Source organism: Gymnoscopelus microlampas, assembly GCF_963454915.1.
Source record: "Gymnoscopelus microlampas genome assembly, chromosome: 9".
Classification (NCBI taxonomy): domain Eukaryota; kingdom Metazoa; phylum Chordata; class Actinopteri; order Myctophiformes; family Myctophidae; genus Gymnoscopelus; species Gymnoscopelus microlampas.
The window spans coordinates 39,386,136-39,411,109 of NC_139946.1; the positions used below are offsets into that span (position 1 = coordinate 39,386,136).

General features: G+C 42.3%; 1 protein-coding gene across 1 annotated transcript; it reads left to right on the forward strand.

Moving 5' to 3' along the window:
* Positions 1-11,027: 11,027 nt before the first annotated feature.
* Positions 11,028-14,367, forward strand: s1pr3a (sphingosine-1-phosphate receptor 3a). The gene is made up of 2 exons (XM_084066718.1): positions 11,028-11,337; positions 12,094-14,367. The coding sequence occupies exon 2, from the start codon at positions 12,233-12,235 to the stop codon at positions 13,433-13,435; it is 1,203 nt and encodes a 400-aa protein (XP_083922844.1). The 5' UTR covers positions 11,028-11,337; positions 12,094-12,232; the 3' UTR covers positions 13,436-14,367.
* The last annotated feature ends 10,607 nt before the right edge of the window (positions 14,368-24,974 follow it).

The window sequence follows — 24,974 nt, forward strand, 5'->3', positions numbered from 1 at the left end:
ACACACACACACACACATCATAGACAAGCTTTCCCAGGCATCAGTTGAACTGTACTGAGAAAATCGGGCAGATTCAAAGGGCATGATTGTTTACATGACTGAGGTCCAAGTTATTTTTAACGTTTCTTTTGGCAAGGCAAAGGCTTGAACTTCGTTTAGTTTTTAAGACGGTCATCGTAAGGAAAAATAAATAATTCCCCTAAAAATCCACATGCTGTAAATGACTGTCTGATGGTGAGAAGTTGGTTGATGACATTTTGAAGATCATGGTGGCTACAGTATGCAAACATGTTTTGATATAGTGTCATGTTTACAAGCACTTCATGTGTTCTCATTGCTCTTGAAACCCTCAGGTCAGTCATTAACATCTGGATGTTTGAAAATCACCAGACTTTTCACCAAACTGTAAATTCAGACACATGATAGTTTTTATTTCATATGTTAATCTTTAATTGATCAATTGAAAGTAGCTACTCCATCACTTCCATGTCTCAATTTATTTTACTATTGGTCCCTTGATTATAGAAAATGTTTTTGGCCACCTAGGCTCTAACGCTCGACGATCTTTGCTGCATGTCTCTCTCCCCATCTCTCTCTCCCTGTTTCCAGTCCATCTCCACTATGAACTATAAATAAAGGCAGAAAAGCCCCCAAAAATATCTTAGAAAAAAAAGAAAAAGAAGCTGTTTTGGTTTAACAGGTTTTAATTATGACTGAGAAATACCGACTGATCTTTCCCCTTCTTTTCTGGAACGACTTTCTCTTTTTCTCTGCTGAGCAGATTACAATCTTAGGCAAAGTTACAACTAACAATGTTAAGAAAACCACTGAGTTACAACTGAACTGCAACATATTTCCATTATTCCAGTGTCAGGTCTGGAATTTCATCACTTTAAGGGCAAGGCACTGTGGCCTCAGGGTATATAATTTGAGGCCACACTGAGGGGCTACGGCGGCCATGACCTTCATGTCCTCCATGACATTCCTGCCCTTGTCAATACCCAATGGAATAATACAACAGTCCTCCATTAACCACGTAAACCCTATACTTTGTTATGTGTGCAAGGTATGTCAAATTGCTAAAGGAGCCGAATGTTCATCCATTTTTGCCAATGTTCACCTTATGCCATGCACAGAATAGGGATGCTACGTTAAAGGTGTTTTTGAATGTGATCTGATCAGAGCAAGTTGTTGCTCACTTATTAATCTCTCAAGGCAGATTCAGCAGCCAGCAGGAGAAAAATAAATTAGCTTTTTTTTGCCGATGGGTTCCAAGATTGCTCACTTATAGGTTCCCACCCCACCCTATCAATCCATCCATTCATACTGTACATCTTCCCATCTATCCATTTATCCAATCTTCCTTATAGATCCATCCATCCATCCATCCATCCATCCATCCATCCATCCATCCATCCATCCATCCATCCATCCATCCATCCATCTGTCATTCACCCACCTCTCTTACCCAGTACCCACTCATCCATCCTTTACTTAATTTGTTTATTTACAGGACAATGCACATTAAATAACATTCAATACATGTGCAAGAAATTAATCAATTGAACATGATGTCATGTAAACACGCTATACATAGCTAGAAGCTTATTTCCACCTGTAGTCCGACATACAACAAGACAAATACAGAAAAAATAACATAACATACAATAAACCTACAAAAAGCCTAAAAGAAAGAAGAAAAAAACCTAATTCAAGCCTAACTAACAACCTAAATACATACTATAACATCTAATACCTAAAAAAAATGTATCGATGGTCACATGTCCATCGTAGGCTTCCCTTGGTGGAGTGGACATTCTGTCCATAAGTGGCCTTCCTACGATAGACCTCACAGTCCCCTCTGGTGTCTGACCATAGTGCCATGTCCAGTGTCTCTCTTTCTTTGGATAAAATCACACACTGGACGGGGAGCCAGTTCATGTAGACACTTATAGACAAAGCAGAGACTTTTAAAAGCCCTAAAATTGTCAAAGCTTAAAAAGTGATTATTTTCTAAAATGCTGCAATGATGGTATGAGTTAGGTTTCTTGTCTAAGACCTTGATGGCTCTCTTGAAAAGTTGCTCAATTGGTTGCAGGACTGTGGCACCAGCAAACGACCAGTTTGTGAAACAATATTCAATATAAAATCATGCAGATGGAGATATGTTTTAGCAGCAGCGGTTGTCAAGAAGGGCCAAATCTGTGTTATGTACAGTATTTGTCACCTTCTTGACATGTATTTTGAAAGTCAGGTTTGGATCCAATATGACCCACCTATTGATGTTGCTATTTTTAAGCAGGGTCCCGCAGGGTCCCGTTAAAGCAGCTATCTGGAATAGCAGGACTGTTCCTCAGCCAGGTCACCTGAGGCTCTTGAGGACCTGCAGTCCACAGATAACCTTCTACCCCCCCCCACACACACACACACACACACACACACACACACACACACACACACACACACACACACACACACACACACACACACACACACACACACACCACACACACACACACACACACACACACACACACACACACACACACACACACACACACACACACACACACACACTAACAGATACACTATCAGCTCCCAGAGTTGCAGCATGCAGGACCTCCTGGAGAGAAATGCCTGCATACCACACAGAGACATGATGGAGGTACAGATATGGATTTCAAAGCAGCCTACACTAGACTGAATCTGATATGGTTGAGGTCTGTCTGTCTGTCTGTCTGTCTGTCTGTCTGTCTGTCTGTCTGTCTGTCTGTCTGTCTATACACCCGTCCGTCCGTCCGTCCGTCCATCCATCCATCCATCAATTCACCTAACTCTCTCTACCCATTCGTCCATCCACCTTTTGATATCTTTAAGCAGGGTCCAGTTAAAGCAGATATGGAATAGCAGGACTGTTCCTCAGACAGACTCTTGAGAACCCCCTCATTTTGTACATATCAAAATGTACTTAAAGTACCATAAGTAAAAGTACTCATTGTGCAGAATGTCCCATTTGTCCCGTTTTCAAATGTATAAAAATCTATTGAAATTAGCAGATCTACAAGCTCACAATGCGTTGCATCGCAACCCATTGTGAGCTGGTTGATCAAAGTAACTAGTAAGTAAAGTGTTCCAAGAATTGTAGTGGAGTAAAGGTACAATTTAAGGGAAGAAAAAAAAAAAACTAAAATTAGTCAGTTCTTTACAGACTTCCTAGAAATGTACTTGAGGGAAAGGGAAATATTTATCTTGGAAATGTAGTCAAGCAAGAGTAATAAGTATGAAAGTATCAAAAAAAATACTGAAGTAAAGTACACATCCTCAGAATCTGTACTTAAGTACAGTACTCAAGTACATTTACGTTTTGTGTATCTATCTGAGCTCATAGTGTACGTGATATACTGGATGAGATGTCTAACATCCTCCACCCCCCCCCCCTCTCCCCCTCTTTCTCAGAAGTGAGGACAAGTGGAGACTGTACTGTCTCGAGTACTACAACCCTATCACACACACACACACACACACACACACACACACACACACACACACACACACACACACACACACACACACACACACACACACACACACACACACACACACACACACACACACACACACACACACACACACACACACACACACACACGTAAAGTTATACAATAATGCTAAAAGGATAACACAAAAAGCCCTGAGGGCTTGTTTTCATTGTGGTCCTATGTATTCAATTCATCAAGACGTATAAAGACATACTATGCTATACAAAGAAATCATGGGGGGGATGTTGGATGCGCTGTGAGGCGCGTAAATTAATGGTAAGAGGAAAGGAAAAAAGAAAAAAAAGATATGTATGTATATGTGTATACATATTCTTTATTCATTTTTGTTATTTACTGTTAATTATTATTATTATTGTTGTTTTCTTTTCTTTTTTATGTTGAAAATATCACCAGGGGTGGGCCCGACAAGCTTAATGCTTCCCCCCTTACCCTTTTTCGGGGACTTGGACAATTAATATGATTGATTATTGTAATATTATTGTAAACATAAACCAAACGAATGAATTGTAAGTGCATGTACATATTGTTATATATGTTTATATATTGTAAACATATAAACCAAAACAATGAATGGTATGTACATATTTATATATATATATATATTTATGTACTTTCCCTTGTATACTTGTCTGAACTGAACATGTATGATAGAAAAGCGAATGAAACACTAAAAAGACTGGCTAAGGAGAGCAGGGCCAGCGATTTCTTAATAAAATGAGTAATGTTTTTTAATTTAGTGAGTGTTCTTAAAACTGTAAGACACCTCAGTCTCATAATTGTTTCAGCATGGAGGGCGGTGGTGGGGAGGGGCAATAGCCTGCAGGGGAGGGCCCAAGAGACCCTTCCCGCTCCACCACCACCACACACCCCTAGTTCCCACTGAACATTGCATTCCTACCAGCTAATTCACCATCGGAGCCTTCGCCAGATCATCAGACAGCCTTGACTCACGCTATTGCAGTGCATGTTTGCATGCATAGGAAAACGTTCTGTCTTTCTTTCTTTCTTTCTATCCCCTTGTCTTGTCTGGTGCATGTGTGCACATACACACATGCACAGATTGGCACAGCACCACCAGCATTATCTCAATTATATAACCACATTTATAAGGCCTTGTTCGCGGCCCATTTGCAAGGCTCTTTTGCATGTTTTCCTGACCCATAACTACATTTCCTCTTTCCCAACAGCACCAAACATCCAGGAAGTCTGTATCCTTGCAGCAACATGGAGCTGAGGCCTTCGTGTGTTTTGATATAGTTATAAATGGGCTGTCAGGGTGTCTGTACGTCGCCTGTTAGTCAGGGTAAAGTCAACAGCTCTGGGGAACATTCATTAATCTGCTAGCCCACGGCTGACATGTGCAAGAGGGCCAGAGGGCCTGTAACTCCTCACAATCACTGACACTAGAAACAGGGAGACGAGGCAGAGAGTAAGAGGCAGAGAGTTAGAGAGAGAGAGAGGGGGGGGGGGGCAGTCAACTCTTCTTCCTCAGGCTTTCTCTATTCCCCATCCATCTCACCTATTTCACATCATCATTTGCTACAATGCCAGTCCCTACAAAGTTCTAAAAACCTCTCTATGAGTTAAACTAACATGATTATACATGTTGCATACAGGAGGGTGGGCAACCTTTTTGGGCACAAGATCAACTATTTCCCAAGGCTGACCTGGCTGGTGGACTCTGCCACCCTCAGTCAGTGACAACTACCAACACCTTTACATTTTAATAGGCTGGTACAGTATTAAAATGCAGTTATGCACACATAATATGATTGAGATTTCAGTTCTTTTTTTCTCATTATTGTCTGGAAAAGTCTTGTTAAATGATATGTGGTTTGTCAAGCATCTTTCTATGTTCCCTTTCTTCACTAGTTCTTGCTGATGAGACAAATGTATTTCCCATTCAGCATGACAAAACATAATAATTTCCTTCCCATTCTGCATGGACATTGTAGGTCTTTTGACTCATGGGGCTCTATCTTCTGTCCGGCACAAGGCATCGCAAACGGGCAGTGCAATTGTCGTTGCTATCTTCCAGCCGACACAGTTGTAATTTTTACGCCTGGCGCCCCTGTTATCTACGTAACAAATGATCTTGCGCCTATTTAGTGCTCATGGGCATGTTCACGTGTCAGATTTTCCATATTCCATTCCGATTGGCTATAGTTGACTTCCAAAATGCGCGGGCCCTGGGTAGCAAACCCGGCCAGGTGGAGATCTACGCTCCTCCTTTACAGCAATGGTTCTCAAAGTGGGGTCCGGGGACCCCCAGGGGTCCTTGAGGGTGTTCCAGGGGGTCCCCAGCAAAATGTGTTAATACAGCATTACGATCATTTTAACCCCTTTATCCATATTTTATATGTTGGCAGATATACAAAATTATCAGATATACAAGCTCATTGAGCGTCACTTCAAGCCACGCTGCGAGCTTGTACATCTGCTATTTTTGAACATTTTTTAAAACTCTTGAAAGCGATTTTTTTTTGGCACAAAGAACTACTGCTCTCAGACGAGCCCTCCATCGTCGCTTCCAGTCATCCCGGTTCTCCATACATCTGGCCAGCTCGTTTTGCGCTCCTGCATCTTTCTTGAGTACAGTACGTCCACGTATGTTAATGTGGGACGGCCTTGTGACCGATGCCCCGGAGTTGGTTCCCACAGCACCAATTTGCTGGCTGGCAGCTCTTGATGTCTTTAGCAGTGTCCTGCTAGTCTCATTCTCTTGAGCACCGGGGTTAATGCCTCAGGGGATATTAATTTGATGAATGTAGTTAAAAGGTAAGTGTTTCTGCATTCCTGTGCTGTTAGCCGTGAAAGAGACAGACTGCCGGGTTGTCTGGTTCATGTAGAGGTTCAACACTCACAACACTGTGTAAAGGTGTAAAGACATGTGTCTATTGGCTGTGAAAGATTTGGGTGTAATGGTATGCTGCATGTGTTCATTAGGGATGGGCGGATTGATACTGAAATATCGGTACCTCCAATACTGACCTTTCCTTATAGAATCGATCCCCATATTAAAATATCGATACCATGTGTTTTCTTTGACTAATCATTTTAATATTTTTCTTATGTTAAAAGAGGGAGAAGTCCTGGACCCTGTCTTCACTTTCTTTTGATTGATTGATTGATTGATTGAATACTTTATTAGCAGTTTGCAAAAAAAAGCACAGGAAAGTACAGTTCAATACAAGGTCTGCCAAGAGGATTTTAAACCCAATTTCAAAATATTTGTATTAAATACAGAACAACGTTATAGTCCAACTGACCTTCGAGACCTCTCCCTCTTTTAATGTTGACTTTCCTCTCCTACGCACCTGTCCTTGAAAATAGGTGTGCAAGGGGACTTTTTCTATTACATTTTATGTTTTTTTCTTATGAAAATGAATTTGTATGCTGAAAAAGTGAAAGAATGATGTGTACCTCAGGATCAACATGGGAATAGCGTGGCTTATGTGATCTTGTATTTACTATATGTGTCCAGTCTGTGACATTAGTCATCTAAGACATTTAGTCATCTATGACATATCTATGGCATAAGACTCCAAATTTGAGGACGGTTTCAGTATGATCAGAGCCCTATTGACCTCCATTATAAAATGTATACATTTTGTTCATTTGGGGGCAATTTTAAGCCTTTATTTGATAGAGACAGTTGAGAGAGACGGGGGAAAACAGTAAGAGAGTAGAGGAGTCCACATACAACATATGGTCTGGCCTGGGGCTCGCTGTCAGGCATTAGAGCCCATGTGGTATATGCCCTCATCACTCGGCTATCGGGTCACCCACTCATTATAAAATTAAAGTTAAATATTTCAAAAAGTATAAAACATATGTGGAGGTACTTCTGTGGCCTACTGGCAGAGTGCACAAGACATTTGGCACTGTTCGGTTGGTAAGTAGTTGGAATATGGCATTTGTGCCAACATATCTCATCCGCCAGCCGGTGGAAGGGCCTTTATGGATCTGACTTTTTTCCAAAGCTAAGCTTAATTTCTCTCCCACTCTTTTTTCCATTCTCTGAAACTCTCTCCTTCGTCTTTCCCCTGTTACCTCCATCATCCTCCAGATTGCACCAATATCAGCAATGGTCCCAGTTTGGGAAAGAGAGAGCGAGAGAAGACTTTTTTGGAGGGGGTTATGTGGAAAGTGTTTTTGTTGTTGTTCAATGAAACTTCATTACAACATTAAAGTTACAGATCAATCTTCAAGTCATGGGTACCCACCACGGAGGAATGGTCTGTCGGACTAACGTATTCCCCCCGGTGTACAGTACCCAGTGATGCCTCCCCCACCAACACTGTCCTCGATTACAGCCTTCAGTCTCTTATCACATAAACATCCACACATTAAACAGTAAAAATAGATCATTTGATTGAGCAGACCAGACAACATAAAACAAGACTAGGTTGAAATCTAGAATAGGGCTGGACCGTGTATGACCGTGGTCCGTGTATTTGAAACGGCGGATACAGAAAATGAGAACACTTGCAATTTAGCGCCGCTAGAATAACTTAATCCTGTAAATCCATCAGTCAGTGGTAGTCAAACTCACTTTGGGTCACGGGTCTGATTGGGCAAAATTCAGAGAGTCAGGATTAAATTAACACTGAAGATTTCAGTGTGAGATTCAATCTACAGTGTATGAGATTTAAGTTTTTAATAGTGAAATAGTTACAGTGACAAAAAGTCAAATAATTAAATAACCCGGGACCCAAACCACCACAGACTGACTTTCCAAAGTCAAGCCTAATTTCTCTTCAACTTTTTTTCCACTCTCCTCCAACCTTCTCTCCCAACCTTTGTCAGTAACAGTAACTTTTCCCTGAATCACGAACCCTCACCACCCCAGGGTGTTTACGGTAACTATGCCACTGACCATAATGTGGGAATGCTATAACAAAATGCATGGCATGAACACAAATTAGAGGTAATTGCCTCCACCCCCTACCTTTTCCAACCACTCAGCGTGGTCAGAATGGATTGCACAATGTATCTTATGGGAATTTGATGGGGTTGTGTGTTCTGTTGTACAAACACAATATAAGGCCAGCTAATACTTGAAAGGAGAGGAGAGGAGAGGAGAGGAGAGAAGAAGGTTAGAGGGTCAGGCACACTGGCACAGTCCTCATGTCTTCATCAAGTCTCACAGTGTTTACATCCAAAAACTGTCATACAACAGAGAGGAGGACTTTGGTGTAGTACAAGAGTACTATGGACAATAGACTTCCGGGCCCGCCGCCACAGCAAAACAATCTGTGGAGTGTTCATGTGGGTTTCCCCTGTGTGCTCCTGTTTCCTCGTTTGAGACAATATACTCTTGCCAGTGTAAGCCGTTTGACAATTTCTCCTCTGGGATCAGTAAAGGCAACTTTGCAACTGTGTGTGTGTGTGTGTGTGTGTGTGTGTGTGTGTGTGTGTGTGTGTGTGTGTGTGTGTGTGTGTGTGTGTGTGTGTGTGTGTGTGTGTGTGTGTGTGTGTGTGTGTGTGTGTGTGTGTGTGTGTGTGTGTGTGTGTGTGTGTGTGTGTGTGTGTGTGTGTGTGTGTGTGTGAGTGTGCGCATGCGCGCGTGTGTGTGTCTCTGTCTGTCTGTCTGTTTGTACAGCAAATCTAAACATCTTTATATATTCTCCCCATAGCCCACATCTTACACATCCCTGTGTGGGCAACCCATCCTGGTGGAGATACAGTACGTGCTCCGCGGCACGCCCCTTTTTAGGTATCAATGTGCTACTTTACATAAAGTTCACCAAAATAACTATGTAAGTCAGACGTTGCCTTTACTCAAATGTCCCTGGACCTGAGGCAAAAAACAAAAGCTCTCTTTTTCCCCAATGTTTTCAGAAGGTTTTCTAAAACACTTTGAGAAACTATCATTACTATTATTCCAGTACTTTTCACTGACTCATTCCAGCAGTGGCCCTTTGAATTGCCACTTCCAGGAAGCACTCCTGTCAGCGTGTATGTGTTCAACTTTTGGACGTTCACAGTTTTCACACACAATCCTGTCCCTGTGGGACATATGGTTCAGGCCCTGACAGAAGACATTTCTATTCCTATCCATCTATGTCATCCTTATCTATGACTCGTTTCTTAATGAAGAGGATAAAGTGCATAAAAGGAGATGGACAGTGTGACTCTGTCATTCCTTCTCGTTCCACCACTCAGCTCCATTGAGAGAGGTCTGACCTATCTCACACAGTGGAGGGTACGAGGAAAATAGTCATCGTTGTTCCGGATCATGAAAAACAATACTATGATCAAAGCTAGGATGTAGGAGGGGTTGGGTATGTAATTCTCACCATATCAGTTTGCATACTATCATAAAACTCCCAACTTTTTAATTTATTTTTATAAAGGTTTTCAAGGGGAAGAGACATTACATTGTATTCAAATTCATTCATATATGCATAGACACACAGTTCACACACTCACACAAAGTCCCACAACAACTTACAGAAGTGTCTTTTCAGGGCATAGATTGTCAGTCAGTGGTCATTAATTTAATAATGTCATCTGTAGTTTCCCTTCTAGCAATAGTATCAGTCTCTTCCTCTGAACTGGCGGTCCTGTGGTTGCAAAACAACCCAGGCTGCTTCTTCTTAACCCCCTCACCAGACCCTGCTGCAGGGTTCACACAGACATTTTGCATTTACCCTCAGAAAAGAAAACCATGATGTATATACGTATATAACAGAATCGTTTTCAACAATAAAATAAAATTAACGTTTGTGTTCTTTTGTATATTATTTTCGGTAATAATTGGTCAAACCCTAAATGTAGGACAGAGCGGGCGACTAGAAAGGCAGAGACAAAGTTTCAGAGTGGTATAGTTTGTGATAGGCCTTAAGGCATGATATGCACAAACCCCTCCCTTCTCTGGTGCTGAGCCAAATGCCCCACAGGTAGGCCATGATGCCCATCAACGGGATAACAGTGACATCAATGTGACATGTAACTGTCTAAATAAATGTTTGATCATTAGAGTTGCCTTATAGCCTAACGTTTAATAAACATTGACTCAAAGGTGACACACATCTTCAAAGTTGCAAAATATGCCTGATGTGCCTATTAGCCTAAACATGTCAGGACATGGAGCTGACACTTGATGACACATTACAAATTAAATGCTTATGCTCTAAAACCAGTAAATGACACGATCATCTTATAATATCAAGAAGAACCAAAATAAACCATCTTGACTGTCAAGATGAGGCATCAACAGAAAAAAAAATATTGTGTGTGTCACATATTTATTTATTTTATGTATGTAGCCTACCAATCACAAGCATGTATAGTATGTCTAAAGTAAACAAAAAAAGTCCGTTAAAAAAGTTTCAGCATCTGGCATGACGACAAAGTCTGCTTTCTTTGACCTCTCTGTCCTGACTCATAATTGGTCTGAATGCTTAGTGGAGGGTTATACTGGAGGGATGGGACAGGGTAACGGGATGGGTCCGCCCTGCCTGTAAGCAGATGGGTGGCGTGAGAGTGAGAGCTACAGAGTTGGGATAATAAGTCACCGTGTGGAGAGAAAAGTCCGCCGAGAAAGTTAATCAAAAACAAACCCCTACAATCGACTCTACAGCTCGGAGAATGTTTTAACGACCTGTAGGAAAACGGCGTAAAAGCTGTTCGGCGTTCAAGGACGAGACATGGAATTGGGACTGTATGTTGGAGATGCATGGAGGACCAACAGATATTTTATGGAAACAAAGTTCCGATCCCTGCGTGCAGCTCCTGCTGGGATGTAAAGTGCAGCAAAGTACTCAAACAGGTAAGCCTGGGCCTGTCTCTCAGTCACATCTATAGCCTTTGGCAACAACGGACTCGTTTAAACAAGATCGTTGTAGATTATGTCATATCATATCACTCACGATTTCAAATGGGACAGAAAGCAGGCTACAAGACAACTTTCTCACACAGTAAGGAATTGATACTCAAACTTTGTTCGGTAGTGTCGTATTTATGTTGAATGAATGGGCTTTATGTGACTTAACGGCCAGGCAGTAGCCTGCATAGCCTACATATCAAGGAATTTGTTTTTTGTTTCAAAAGAAAGTTGATTAGTTAAATGAATAGGTTGTCGTTGTCAGCTGCGAGAAAGACACGAATCACTTTTAAACTGTTAAATGCTTTAATCAAACAGATCATAAATAACAATGAGTATTTATGGCGTTGCAATTAAAAACAGCAAACTAACTGAAGTCTAATGTTTGTTCAAAGTACTCTCATCATCAGTTGTTCTCAGTTAATTAATAGTCACTTTAGACTCTTCTATTAAATGTTATAAATGCCTCAAAATTAACAAATGAATAGGCTATTGATTTTTAAGTGATTTTTAATTGTTTTGTTTTTGTTACTTTAAGACCCTCCTTTTTTAGATTGTTTTATGCAAATGTTTTTATTCTGTACTGTAGAACTTTGAGGTTTGTTTCTTAACGTAAAGTGCAATACAAATACATGTATTATTATTATTAAACAATGAAAATATAACAGCCTGTTCTTTTTTTGTGCTGTGTTTCACTGACAGATCCTTGAAGGAGGCTGTGAGATGAGATGCAAGTGGCATCAGTGCCAGTTCAAGTAGCCTCGCTTCCCTCCGCCGTGTCCAGTGTTGTGGCGCCCTCTGCTGTGTAACCGAGGAAGGTCCAGGCAGGCAGGCAGGCAACATGGGCAACATAGTAGAGGAAGGGATGAACGCCATCATCGTCACCCACTACAACCACTCGGGGAAGTGGGACCGACCTCGGAAAAGCGAGGCCTGTAAGAAGGCCGTGCTGCTCCTCATCTGCGCGCTGATCGTGTTGGAGAACGTCACTGTTCTGCTGGCGCTCTGGAGGAACAAGCGCTTCCACAGCCGCATGTACTTCCTCATCGGCAACTTGGCGCTGTCTGACCTCCTGGCCGGCGTGGCCTATGTGGTCAACATTTTCACCTCGGGTCGTAACACCTTCTTCCTGACCCCATCCCAGTGGCTGGCCCGCGAGGGCAGCATGTTTGTGGCCCTCAGCGCATCTACGTTCAGCCTGCTGGCCATCGGGATCGAGAGACACATGACCATGGTGCGTCTGCGTCCGTGTGAGACCGCGGGTCGGGGGAGACTTCTCGGGCTGCTGGGGGCGTGCTGGGCCGTTTCGGTGTTGCTCAGCGCCCTGCCCAGTCTGGGCTGGAACTGCCGGGACGACCTGCCCTCCTGTTCCACCGTGCTGCCGCTCTACGCTAAGAGCTACGTGGCCTTTTGCATCAGTATCTTCAGTGCCCTGCTGGTGGCCATCGTGATCCTTTACATCAGGATCTACCGCTTGGTGACCTCCAGCGGCCGCAGGGTCAGCAGCAGGCCCTCGGAGCGCTCGCTGGCCCTCCTGCGGACGGTGGTGATCGTTCTGGGAGTGTTTGTCATGTGCTGGGCCCCTCTGTTCCTCCTCTTGCTGCTGGACGTGGGCTGCAGCCCCGACGACTGTCCCGTACTGTACCAGGTGGACTGGTTCATCGCCCTGGCCGTGCTCAACTCGGCCCTCAACCCCTTGATCTACACGCTGTCCAGCAGAGAGATGAGGGCCGCCTTCTTTCGGCTGCTCTGCTGCTGTCAGTCCAATTTGGAGTCGACGGGGACACCTGTGGCCGGCAACCCGCACCTGGGCACCATTATCCCCACGGCGGAGAACAGCAAGACCAGCCTGGGTGGAGGAGGGGTCAGCGGAGGTGCCAAGTCCACTTTAAACAGAGGGAAGGTGGTACCCACACCTTTGAACTCCGACAACAAGCACATGGACCAATCCACTCCCAATGTGACCCATTCCTCTGGGCCGGCTGACCTCCTGTCAGCCGTCTTGGTCAAGGCTGGGGCTCTGCCCTCCCTCAGCAAGTTCTGACTCAATACTGAGCTGTATAGAAGAGCTGATCTGAGGCTGTTCTCGTGTCAGACACTCTCTGAACTGTCGCCCCGCGTAGCAAAGAGTGAGTAACAGAGGCATTTGCTTTGAGCTAAGCAGGTCCACAAAGCTTTCTGCTTTAAAATGGAGGTTAATTTACGATGATCACATAAAGCCACTATGTAGAACTAACTCGACAATATTATTCACTGCTGCAGAATAATTGAAAAGAGTCTTACACATGAATTCCCATTTGTGTTCAAATTCATATGGAATGTGTTCAGCAAGTTTTGTTTGGGTGGAATAAGCCATGGCCAAAATTGACAGAAATAAAACACATTTCTCCATCTACTGTAGGTAGGACGTGGATTAATCTATGTCTGTGAAAATGACCCTCGATTGTGCTTCAAAGTAATAACAGACCATAATTTAATTGTATCAGTGTTGTGTCAATTAATCATGCTTTTCTTAAAAATGTGTTTTTACGTAGAAAAAACAGAAAACGAAATTATGGGCACTGTTTATTGCATGTGCTATGTATGTGTATTGTACAAATCAGCAGCTTTTCTTTCAATATATGTCTGTGTAAACTATTTATTTTTCCATGAAAACCATGGCCTTCTCAGTATTATGAACCATGTGGTATAATTTTTTGCCTTGTGTGCATAAAATCCTTCATGGTACAGGGAGTTCAATATTGATTTTGTTATGATTTGAGGTGTACTGTGAACGAAACTATGTCTCAAACCTCTCCACAGCACACTTAGATGCCACTCACACTTCCACTAACCACTAGTGAGTAGGAGTGTTGGATTTGAATTATTTAACCGCCAGTAGACTGTAAATGATATTTCAACCCTGGGCTGTGTAGTGCCCTAACACCATTACATATCAAACAAAATAAATAAAAAATATATACATTTTTCATGAGATGTTCATGTGTCTTAGTTTGCCTTTTTTCCCTTTAGATCATTGACCTATCTGCTCTCACCAACCCCCCCTGATCCAAGCCATGTTTATATGTTTCCACAAACCGTATAGGATAATTACATCTAATCCTGTGCATTTGTGCAGTACATTTCTAAGCTGTAACAGTTTACAAAAATATACATGATTTTAATCCATATTATTTGCTGTCTGTGTATGGAAGATGATATATGTCAGATGCTCATATGTCAGTCAGGTTAAGGATAATATTAAACCATAAATTGTGATCATGTGCATTAATATGGACAGGGTCTAATCTGTCACGCCATCACATGCTATCTAGACAATTAAAGAGAAATCATTATATTGAATCTGCTCCACTCATGGCAATTTAATATGGGGAGCTTGATGTTTTCCTATACCAGCTGTGTGGGGCTATTAATTATAATACCTCTTGGGAGGGGGAATTGACATTTTAAAAAGTCTAAATCCCAAAGGAAAATAAATGTATTTGCTAATACTTTCATTTTATGTAATATCTTAACTTTCTAGCACTCACAGTCACCGTGTTATCTCATGTTGCAAACCTCATTATGGCAGTATGTAAGCCAAAACAAACAGAAAATAATTCATTATAAATATTTGGTTCGGTTCATGACAGCTTATCGTGAGGTTTTCCTGTGAGAAAATAGCTTTGTGGCTTTTATCCTAGGTTTCATTGCAAATAGCAAGCGCAAGATGTCACTGGACTTTTAAACATGTCAAGTCCTTTCAAATGGTCTTTACATCAGGCTAAAAGATGTATTCAAACAATAGCAGCTTAAATTGATGAAATATATCTCAAGGGAAATTATGGAGAAAGAAAACCTTGTAATCTCTTATGGGTTGCCTGGGACAGATCTGTCTTGTAAGCGTGCAAACGTAACAAGACACTGGGGCTGAATTTGAGCTCAGTGAGGTCCCACACTGGGTTTACGACTGATTAAAAAACAATCAGTGCTTTCTCCATATTTGTACAGAGACCATATCATCTGCCACAATAGATCGTTTGTTTGAACTGCGACTGCAATGGGGTTTCATTTATACTACCTGATTGATGAATGACCTATCAGAGCTGGTGGTACCAGGGTACGTTGTCGTTCATGTGACATTTCACTGGCAGGATCAGATAAGGACTGACAGTCTGGCATTTCAGACTCACCTCAGTGAAAGGATGACGTCTCTCCTCCCCAGCAGCACCAATTCTGAGGAAAATGTCAGTAACTCGGTACCTGCTGAACCTCTGCAGCTTAACCCATTCAAACCGGGAACGCAACTGTGTCATTTTAGATTTCCTTAAGCTATTCAAACATAGCAGATACACAAGCTCATAGGGCCGCACTATGAGCTTGTAGATCAACTATTTTTGAAAAATCGTGAAAATGTGCGCGAATCTTTGAATATATATACATTAACTCAAATCTTTGCTTCTGGGGGGTCCCTGGAACAAAATATTTTGAGATGGGGGGGGGTCCGCGGACAAATACATATCATTTTGGGGGTCCTTGACATGAAAAATGTTTGAGAACCACTGATATAGCAACATCATTTTCTTTCTTTTTTTTAACTTAGGATTTAGAAGGCATTTGTAGAATCCCCACAGATGCAAAGAGTTGAGTTATTGATGTTAACTCAATAGATGTTTGGCTTAAAAAAAACATCTAGGCCTATATTAAAAGATTTACACAAATTTCCCCCCCAAAAAATAGCAGATCTACAAGCTCGTAGCGTGGCACTCGGTGCAGCGCTATGAGCTTGTATATCTGCTATTTTTGAATAGCCCAAAGTGTAAAATAATGGTTATAGCTAAAAATGACACAGTATGGGTTGCCGGATTGAACAGGTTAAAGGTCAATGTAGGCTTTGTATGAAACATTTCAGTGAGTGACGTCTGCTCTGCCCCAACTGATGGTGGTCTTATAAGACATCTGAGACATCCCTCGCACTACCTCATCTCCATGCTTCTACAGTACTTAACAACATCATCATCTTCTTCCTTCCTTCCAAGAAGATTGTACAAATGAGAGTTCATACTTGAGCAAACATGTCAACATACAGTATACAGTTGAAATACAATCTTCCCATAAACGGTATTCATATCCATCTAACTAACATCTATTCCTTTTCACCATTTGCCTCTACAAAGCCGTCATAAACCGTTGCATGCACTAACTGGGTCACACACCTTAATAAATCATGTTAACTAAATAGGCGTCACCGGTCTTCTTTGAGGATTTAGACATGGTGGATTTGTGTCATTCTCCCGGCACAATGTCTATTTGCATATGACTAATGTGAACACGACAGAGGACAAGAGAATCACAACACCCTATGTCACCATGATCCTGGCTTTATTCTGCTGTGGTGTGTTTGCGTGTGTGTGCTTGTGTGTGTGTGAGAGTGTGCATGCGAGAGTGCGTGCGCGTGTATTGAATTTGTGTAGGTGTTGCGTGTGGGTGTGCGTGCACGTCCCAGGGAACAAAGGCTCCATCTGGTCTGGGATTGTGAATGTGCCAGTATGAAGCTGTTCTGTGTTTTTGCTCTTTTGAAGCAGCTCTGAGGTGAAGAGGGGCCAGCCGGGCAGCGGGCGAGGGCTTCAGAAGTCCTGATGGAGGTTGGTGCTCCATCACAGCAGAGCCCCTGCTCATCCTGCTGAAGCCATTCTCTTCTCCACAGCTGAATCCTAACCCCATTCACCAGAGGAGACAGACACACATTCATCTGTCGTGTGGTGAATCCCCCCCACATCACTACCTCCTGCCTGCAGCTCTTCAAGCCAACACAGTGTAATTGCATTTGGAACAACAAAAGTGGAGACCCTGGCAGGCTTTCGGTGATGTAAGGAGGGGGGGGTGGGGGGATCAAAGGTCAGTCCGTGGCAGGATATTAAAAGACCTGGCTGTGATTTGGACTGGTGTGAACGCCAATCATGCGGATTTCGGGATCCACATTGTAACGGTGTGGTTCTTTTTGATGTGCACACTATATGATGTTATTGAGGTATCTAAAGAGCACAGTGGTAGGTTTCTGACCGAGCAGTGTGGGCTGTCATTGCGAGAATTGTTTAACAGGCTGTGACTAATTGACAGTCTGGCCATGACAGCCCATACTTACTGCACTGTCATAAACGTACTCTGCTCTTTAGATACCTCAATTGAATTATAGTGTGCACATCGAAAAACAAGACATACTGTAAGAAAACAACGTGTGATATGCCTTCTTTTGTTCTTGAACCGATACATATAAGGTCGCAATCATTCAAAAATAGTGTTTGTCCACCCGGCTCTCATTGACATCAACGCATTCCATAAAACAGGCTACAGTTTGCCTTCCAGTGCATTGAACCGGCCAGCTGGAATTGCCGGACCAAGAAATTGACAATTACGTAGTTTCCTTATTTACATAGCCTTGATGTGGCCAGCCTGTGACGGCAGTGGTCTATGATGTATATGACTCCAAATTTGGGCACGCTTTCAGTCCAATCCGAGCCCCACTGATTTCCATCATAAAAGTTACAAGTTAAATATTTCAAAACGTATAAAACATATGGCCAACTGGCAGTGTGGGAGATTAGCACCAAACAAACAACAGGAAAAAAAACTAAATGCAGAGGAAAGACGCACTGAAATAGATAACCGGCTTAAAAATGACATTCAATTACAGATAGGTGGCAGGAGTGGATAAGCAATCATTGTTCTACAGTCCCTCTCTTTGGCGCCCCCTGAAAACACACACACACACACACACACACACACACACACACACACACACACACACACACACACACACACACACACACACACACACACACACACACACACACACACACACACACACACACAGTGTACAAATGGAACCAAAGACAGTTAAATTAGAACTCAGGATTTTACTGTGCTCTAAGAAGTTCTTCACATTACTCTTCACTTCCAGACTTCCCCCCTGCAGCTGTTTCCTCCCCAGCCCATCTCTCATTGCAGTCTCTGGGGCCTGGCAGCGTGCTCACACCTGCTCACACTGGCAGGTTCAACCTATCGCATCCATGCCCGCCACAACTGCAGGGATTAGCATGTCTGGGACGGAGGGATATGTGAGAGGTGGAGTCGTGCGTCACACGTGCCCCCATGCACAGCTGGTTGTTTTTTTGTCCCCGACCCATGGGTTTACCAACCAGTGCTGATCCTCCTGTGTTCATTGAGTAATAATAGAGCTATGCGAGGTGGTGGTATACAAAGTAAAATCCTCAGTGTTCATCTAACTCTGAGAGGGTACAAATGTAACCAAATGGACCTAAAAGTTACAAATGGATACATTAAAACTGAGAACTGTGTGCCTTCATAAGCCTTGGGCATGTTTCTGTGTGTGTGTGTGTGTGTGTGTGTGTGTGTGTGTGTGTGTGTGTGTGTGTGTGTGTGTGTGTGTGTGTGTGCCGATACGTGCGTGAAAGAAAGTGTGTTAGGGTGCATATTAATGTGCTTTGACAGATACCGTACATTATAATTTATAACAGTACTATTCTAAGTGCAAGATGTGCCTGGATGCAACCAAATTATTTCCTAAAAACAAACACTTCAATTTTGTCCCATCCTTTAATAACTACTGTTATTTCCTCATCAATCATTCTGTTAGACAATTTCCAAATGGCACAGATCCCATTTTAGAGCCGACTTCAACGGGTTTCAGTAAGTGTGTATATAAATGTGCATAAATGTGTCAATACATAAATCTGTGTGTGTGTATGTGAGTGTGAGTGTGAGTGTGAGTGCGTGTGTGTGTGTGTGTGTATGTGTGCGTGCGGGACTGTGAAACAGTTCCTTTGGCTCAACAACAGTGATCACAGGTGTTTGTTCCTCCAAGCTCCTCTAACAGATTACCAGCTGCCGTCGCCGCATAATCATCGACACACACCACAGATCTCATATTACACACATTCTGATAAGGCAGCTGTACACATACAAACAGTGCCTGTCACACACACACACACACACACACACACACACACACACACACACACACACACACACACACACACACACACACACACACACACACACACACACACACACACACACACACACACACACACACACACACACACACACACACAAACTACACAACATATTTTACACACCAGTAGATACAATGTTGAGATGCTGGTGACATTTGTTCCAGCCTACAACCACGTGGCCGTATAGAAACAGCCTCATACTAGTGTACATCCTCCGTCAATAAGCTATCAAATGGAGACAAACATAACATCTTTTAGCTTACACCTTGCTGTTACTTCTGCCTATATTATACGCACAAGCATTATATACGCACAAGCAGCTCCAAAACAGCAGCCAGGCACTGGAGGCATTGTGTATACGATTTCTACATGTTGCGCTGCCAGTGTCATTATTATTCATGTCTGTCCCTAGGGAGCCTTGTCTGAGCAATGGGAGTACAGCCGGTCCCCTTCCTATCCAACTGCCTGTCTCTCACACACTCACACACCCACACATGCATTGCACTGGTTTCCACCATCCAGTTATATATAGTAAGATTTACAATCGAGGTTTGCCGCCTGAGCCTGTCTCACAGTAAAAAAACATCAGCTTTACTTTAACCCATTGTAGAAATGGAACAGTCCATGTTGGTTACATTTTGAAATTCTCAAAGTTACAATTCAATAATATAACATTGTACTGGATAGGATTTTACTGTGTAGGCGAGCAAAAGCAGTGACTTCTTTTAAATTTCATCTTAAAACATGCTTTTTTCAGCTCTGAAGCCCTTTATAACTTTGTTGAAAGGCCCTCTATAAATAAAAGATTAGTATTATATGATTTAACTCAATGGTTTCCACACACTGGTTTGAGGAGTATCCTGGGATCTCTTCCCTTCCACTCTCTGTCCTTCCTCCCTTTTCTACCTCTCTTCCTCCCATCCTTTCCCCTTTATTCACCACTTTATTTATTTCACCCAATTTTTCCCTTTCCTCTCCATTGCTCTTTGTCTCTGTCTCCTCTCTCTCCTTTCCACTCTTTCCAACTTGTCTCTCTCTTATCCTTAGAGAGTGCGATCCAGCTCGTCTCCTCTCTCCGTCACGCGGGTAATCAGCCGCCACTATTTCATTTGGCTCTGTAATGAAAGCAATCCCAGCGCTTTTCACTGCAGCGCACCCCAAATAATGAGGACCGCCTCCTCCCCCTCCTCCTCCTCTACCCCCACACCCCCCGCACCCCCACACCCCCCATCTCTCCCTCCCACTTCCCCTGCTGTTAATAGATGGATGAGAGCCTGTGTGTGAGCACGTGTGCACGTGTTGGAGTATATAAAGTATGCAGTCCCTCCAGGTCCTTTGTCTAACCACTCTGTTTGGCGCCAGGAACCCACACAATACAATATGGAGTGTTAATTTCACTTAGAACACTCCAGATTTTACAGTGCGGTGTCTACTCTATTAACCATGAGAAGCGACATACAAAAATAGCTTAAATAGCCAGCCTACAAGCCCACAATGCATCACATTGTGACTCGCTAGCTTGTCGATCTGCTATTTTTGCTATTCAATTTGTTTTTGTTTATTTTTGAATATTCTTTAAATGTTTTGAAACATTGCACCTACAATGTCATGGCCAAAACAGGGAGGCCAGGTTGAAATTGGTTAAAAGACAATAAAGATTGCATTGCGCAATGCAGTTCTGTTTAGAAACACTTTATTGTTTTGACCTTCGATGTGTGGCTTCAACACAGCAGGTAAAATCGGGCAACCAATCTTCTAGTGCTAGCGACAGAATAAGACCATGAATCCATGATACTCAATTAACACAACTCTGGACTTAAAGCACAGCTGATGTAGAAACTGTTACGCTCCATCACGGCAGAAAATGTGGTTGAATTGTGATTGTTTTTTTTTAACCACTTAAACTCTAGTGTTCCAATTCTGGGCACGTCATAATAGGTGAACATTAGGAGAAAACAGGCAAACACTGGAGTTTGCCAATGAAGTACCGTCTATAGGGTTTAAGTGGTTAATCTGCAATGCACTGCAACCAGGCAGTGACATTCAGAATCCATTATAGATGCTGCACATTACACTGACGCATGTAATCGACTGAGAAGGAGAGAATATACGATCAAAGACACCTTTGCAGGATTTGTGAGAAGATCCAACATTCGCAAAGTTTCTCAGACTGATCAATGATTTCTGGATTAGTATTCCTTTTAGTTTTGGATGTGGCTCATGGCCGACATACAGATCTTAGAAATAGGCTCATTGCAGCAAGATGACCTCAGTGCCAATTTGCCTGTTTTGAAACCTAATACGAGTCATATGCAACATACGCAGACAAAGGAGATGAAGACACAAGTCAACAAGGTCCACATATTGTAAAACACAACCTACATGTGACATGGTGATACATGGGACAATCAAGTCTTTAACATATAGCAGTAGGGCGGGCCATACTCAGGTGCTAAAATGAATATTAAGGAAATCCAAAAAAGAGGGGTGTCTATTTTATGTGTTTTTTGATGGAGAGTTCAAATATGACATTATTTTTTGGATAGGACAACTCTTACCTACATTTTTTTGCATTTTTATATCGCTAATTGTACCCGTTCTAATTAATTTATAAGATATTAAAATCCAAAGGAAATCCTAACATGTGGGGTGTCTAAATGATGTGTTTTCATATGGGGAATTCAAATGTGACATTATTTTTTAGGTGGAATAACTCTAACCTACATTATTTTGTACTTCAAAATGACTAATTTTGCCCTTTTTAGCCTCATTTTAGGATATTAAAAGACATAAGGAAAATACTTTATATTGACAAAGCCAAATCAAACTTACATATTTATTCACAATGGAAGTGCATGTATATCACTGGATACAATTATGAAGATCAATTATCACTTCCTGAACTTTGCTAGGTTGTACAAGTCCTGCTTTGACGCTTTGCCTTAGACATTAGTCTCCTGCTGGTCTCCTGAGTCCTGATCCCTCCATCCCTCTTTTCCTTAGAGAAGTATGTAGAAGAAGCCTCAGTCACCATTTTGACAACCCTCTCAATGCTCTGAGTGTGGCAGGGCCAGTTGGGCACCTCCATGGGATGACAATGAAGTTTTTCATCTCCGATGTGTTTAGTATGCAAGTGAGAGGTGGCTCTGACACACCTTCTGACCAGCTAATCAATCCACCAATGCTGGAAGCATCATAATTGATCTCAGTTGTCCCTATGGTTCTTACAGAGGAGTCCCCCAGCTGAGTGTCTGGGTCTCCTTCTCCCCTGATGGCCAGGATTCCCTCCACCCCCTCAATCCTCTCCTTCTGATCCTTAGCGCTCAGCAGTGTTTGGAGGGTGGATTCATTATGGGCATACCAAGCAGATCTTCTAACAGTTGGCATCACAATGTCCAGTACCTACTTCCTCTGGGACTTCAGGCAGTCCAGCTGAAACAGGATGTGCCTAGGCCCTTCAATCCAGGACTCCTTGATCTTCACATTGAACCAACATGGATAATACACTCCAATGATGTATTCCACAATGAACTGCAGAATTTTCTGATTCTTTCCTCTCAGTCCATGCTTTGACACCCAGAGCCTGAGAAGTCTGTTTGCTGTGGTGAGCCGGTGGCTGTGGTTTACTGGCCCATTGTGGCCCAATATCCAACAGATCCAGCCTTGTAGGAACCACTCTGTCTCCGAATGCACAAACAATTTGATAGCCATAGTGTTGATCAGTCGAGAAATCTTGAATGACCTTGTAAGGCAGCTTGATCAGTGAAGGGCCATCAGAGATCCTGGTAAATTTTGGATTGATATCCAACTCTGTAGCTGAATCAAGGAGCTTTAGTATTGGTCCAGATAATTTGTTGACAGAGTAGGACCTTCAAGTTCAACAATGAGCCAGCGGAGGGGCAGTTCACCAGTGTGTAAGTTGCACACCAACCAGACCAGGTGTCTTCCCATGTGCAGCTCCAGCTTCCTCACAATACTCCAGCTTTTACACCACTGTTGACATTTGTTGAGTCTCCTCCAATGGCCCACAAGGTCTTATGAAAACCTTTCTCTCTCAGCCAAGCAAAAAGGACCTTAGCAATCTGCACTGCATGTGACTCCTCTTTAGTTGCTGTTTCTGGGGTAAAATGGAACATATAGTTGCTGCCAGGCTCACTGACAACACTATGTTCTTCCCTCATCTTTGCAGGAAAAGATTGGTCACTGCCCTCAGCTTCCATCATTACATTGGTCAGGTCAATCCGTCCATCAAAGAGGATGCAGGACTCACACGCCCCCCCCCCCCCTCCTTCCTGCACTTCTCCTCAAATTCATCCCCCAGCTCTCTTATCAACTTCTCCTGTGCTATCTTGACCTTGTTTTTATCAATCACTTTTCATAGGGTGTCTTCTGTGATGATTCAATCAGAGCCGCAGTTGCTATTGCTGCAGTTGGCCTGAGCGAATTAATTACAAATTAATAAAACAATAATCAACTGCAAATGTATGTAGGTTAGGTTTATCAGAATTGAAACATTTCTTCAGATTTGTGTTTTACACACAAACATCTGTTATTTGAACAGGAATTCTTTATAAAAGCCTCCCATCTTAAGTTCTGTCTTCGAGAAGAAAATCGCTAATTAATCAAAGAAATGGACAATAATCAATTGCAAATTGATGTAGGTTAGGTTTATCAGAATTGGAAAATTTCTTCAGATTTGTGTTTTACATGCCAACATCTGTTATTTTGAACAGGAATTCTTTATAAAAGCCTCCCAAAATATTTTTTTCTTCTAGAAGAAAATCGCAAATTAATCAAAAAAATTACAATAATGAACTGCAAAAAAATGTAGGTTAGGTTTATCAGAATTGAAAAATTTCTTCAGATTTGTGTTCTACATGCCAAAATCTGTCATTTGAACACCCCTCTTTTTTGATTTTCAAAAAAAAAAAAGTATGGCCCGCCCTAATATAGCAGCGTGATGATGCAAAACACAGACTTGGATTCAGATCTACAGGAGATCCAAAGCTAAAGTGTGGTTTAGTGTAGAAAACTGAAGTTTTGAAAAAAAAACATCACTGGTCTTAAGGTGGTGCAAGTTTTTTGTTGTAGTTTTTGTTAAAGTAAGGGTTAAATAGCTCTATATTCCGATAGCAATAATTACAATAGAGCGTTTGTTTATTAACAGGGGCTCCCCGTCTCTTCAGCTCTTTAGTAAACAGAAAATAAATGTTCAGGTTTCAGGATACCAACCAATGTTATCCAGTCAGGAGGAAGAACTCAGGATACAGGATGAACAAGGATGAAACAAAAGAAACGAGCGGACAAAATGAGAACTGGAGCGCTATAAGAGTGAAGCTGATAAATGATCTTTGTGGGGGTCTCTCTCCTGATTAGTATACTGACCTGGAAATGTATTTTCTGTTCACTAAAGAGCTGGAGAGCTGAGGAGACCCCTGTTACTCAACAAACACAGTAGAGCTTTAATGCTTTAAGTTAACAAAACCAAAAACAAACAAAAGAAAAAAACACTCACACCACCTTGAAGTGAAAACCTTGTATTTTCAAAAAAAGACCAACCATTCAGGA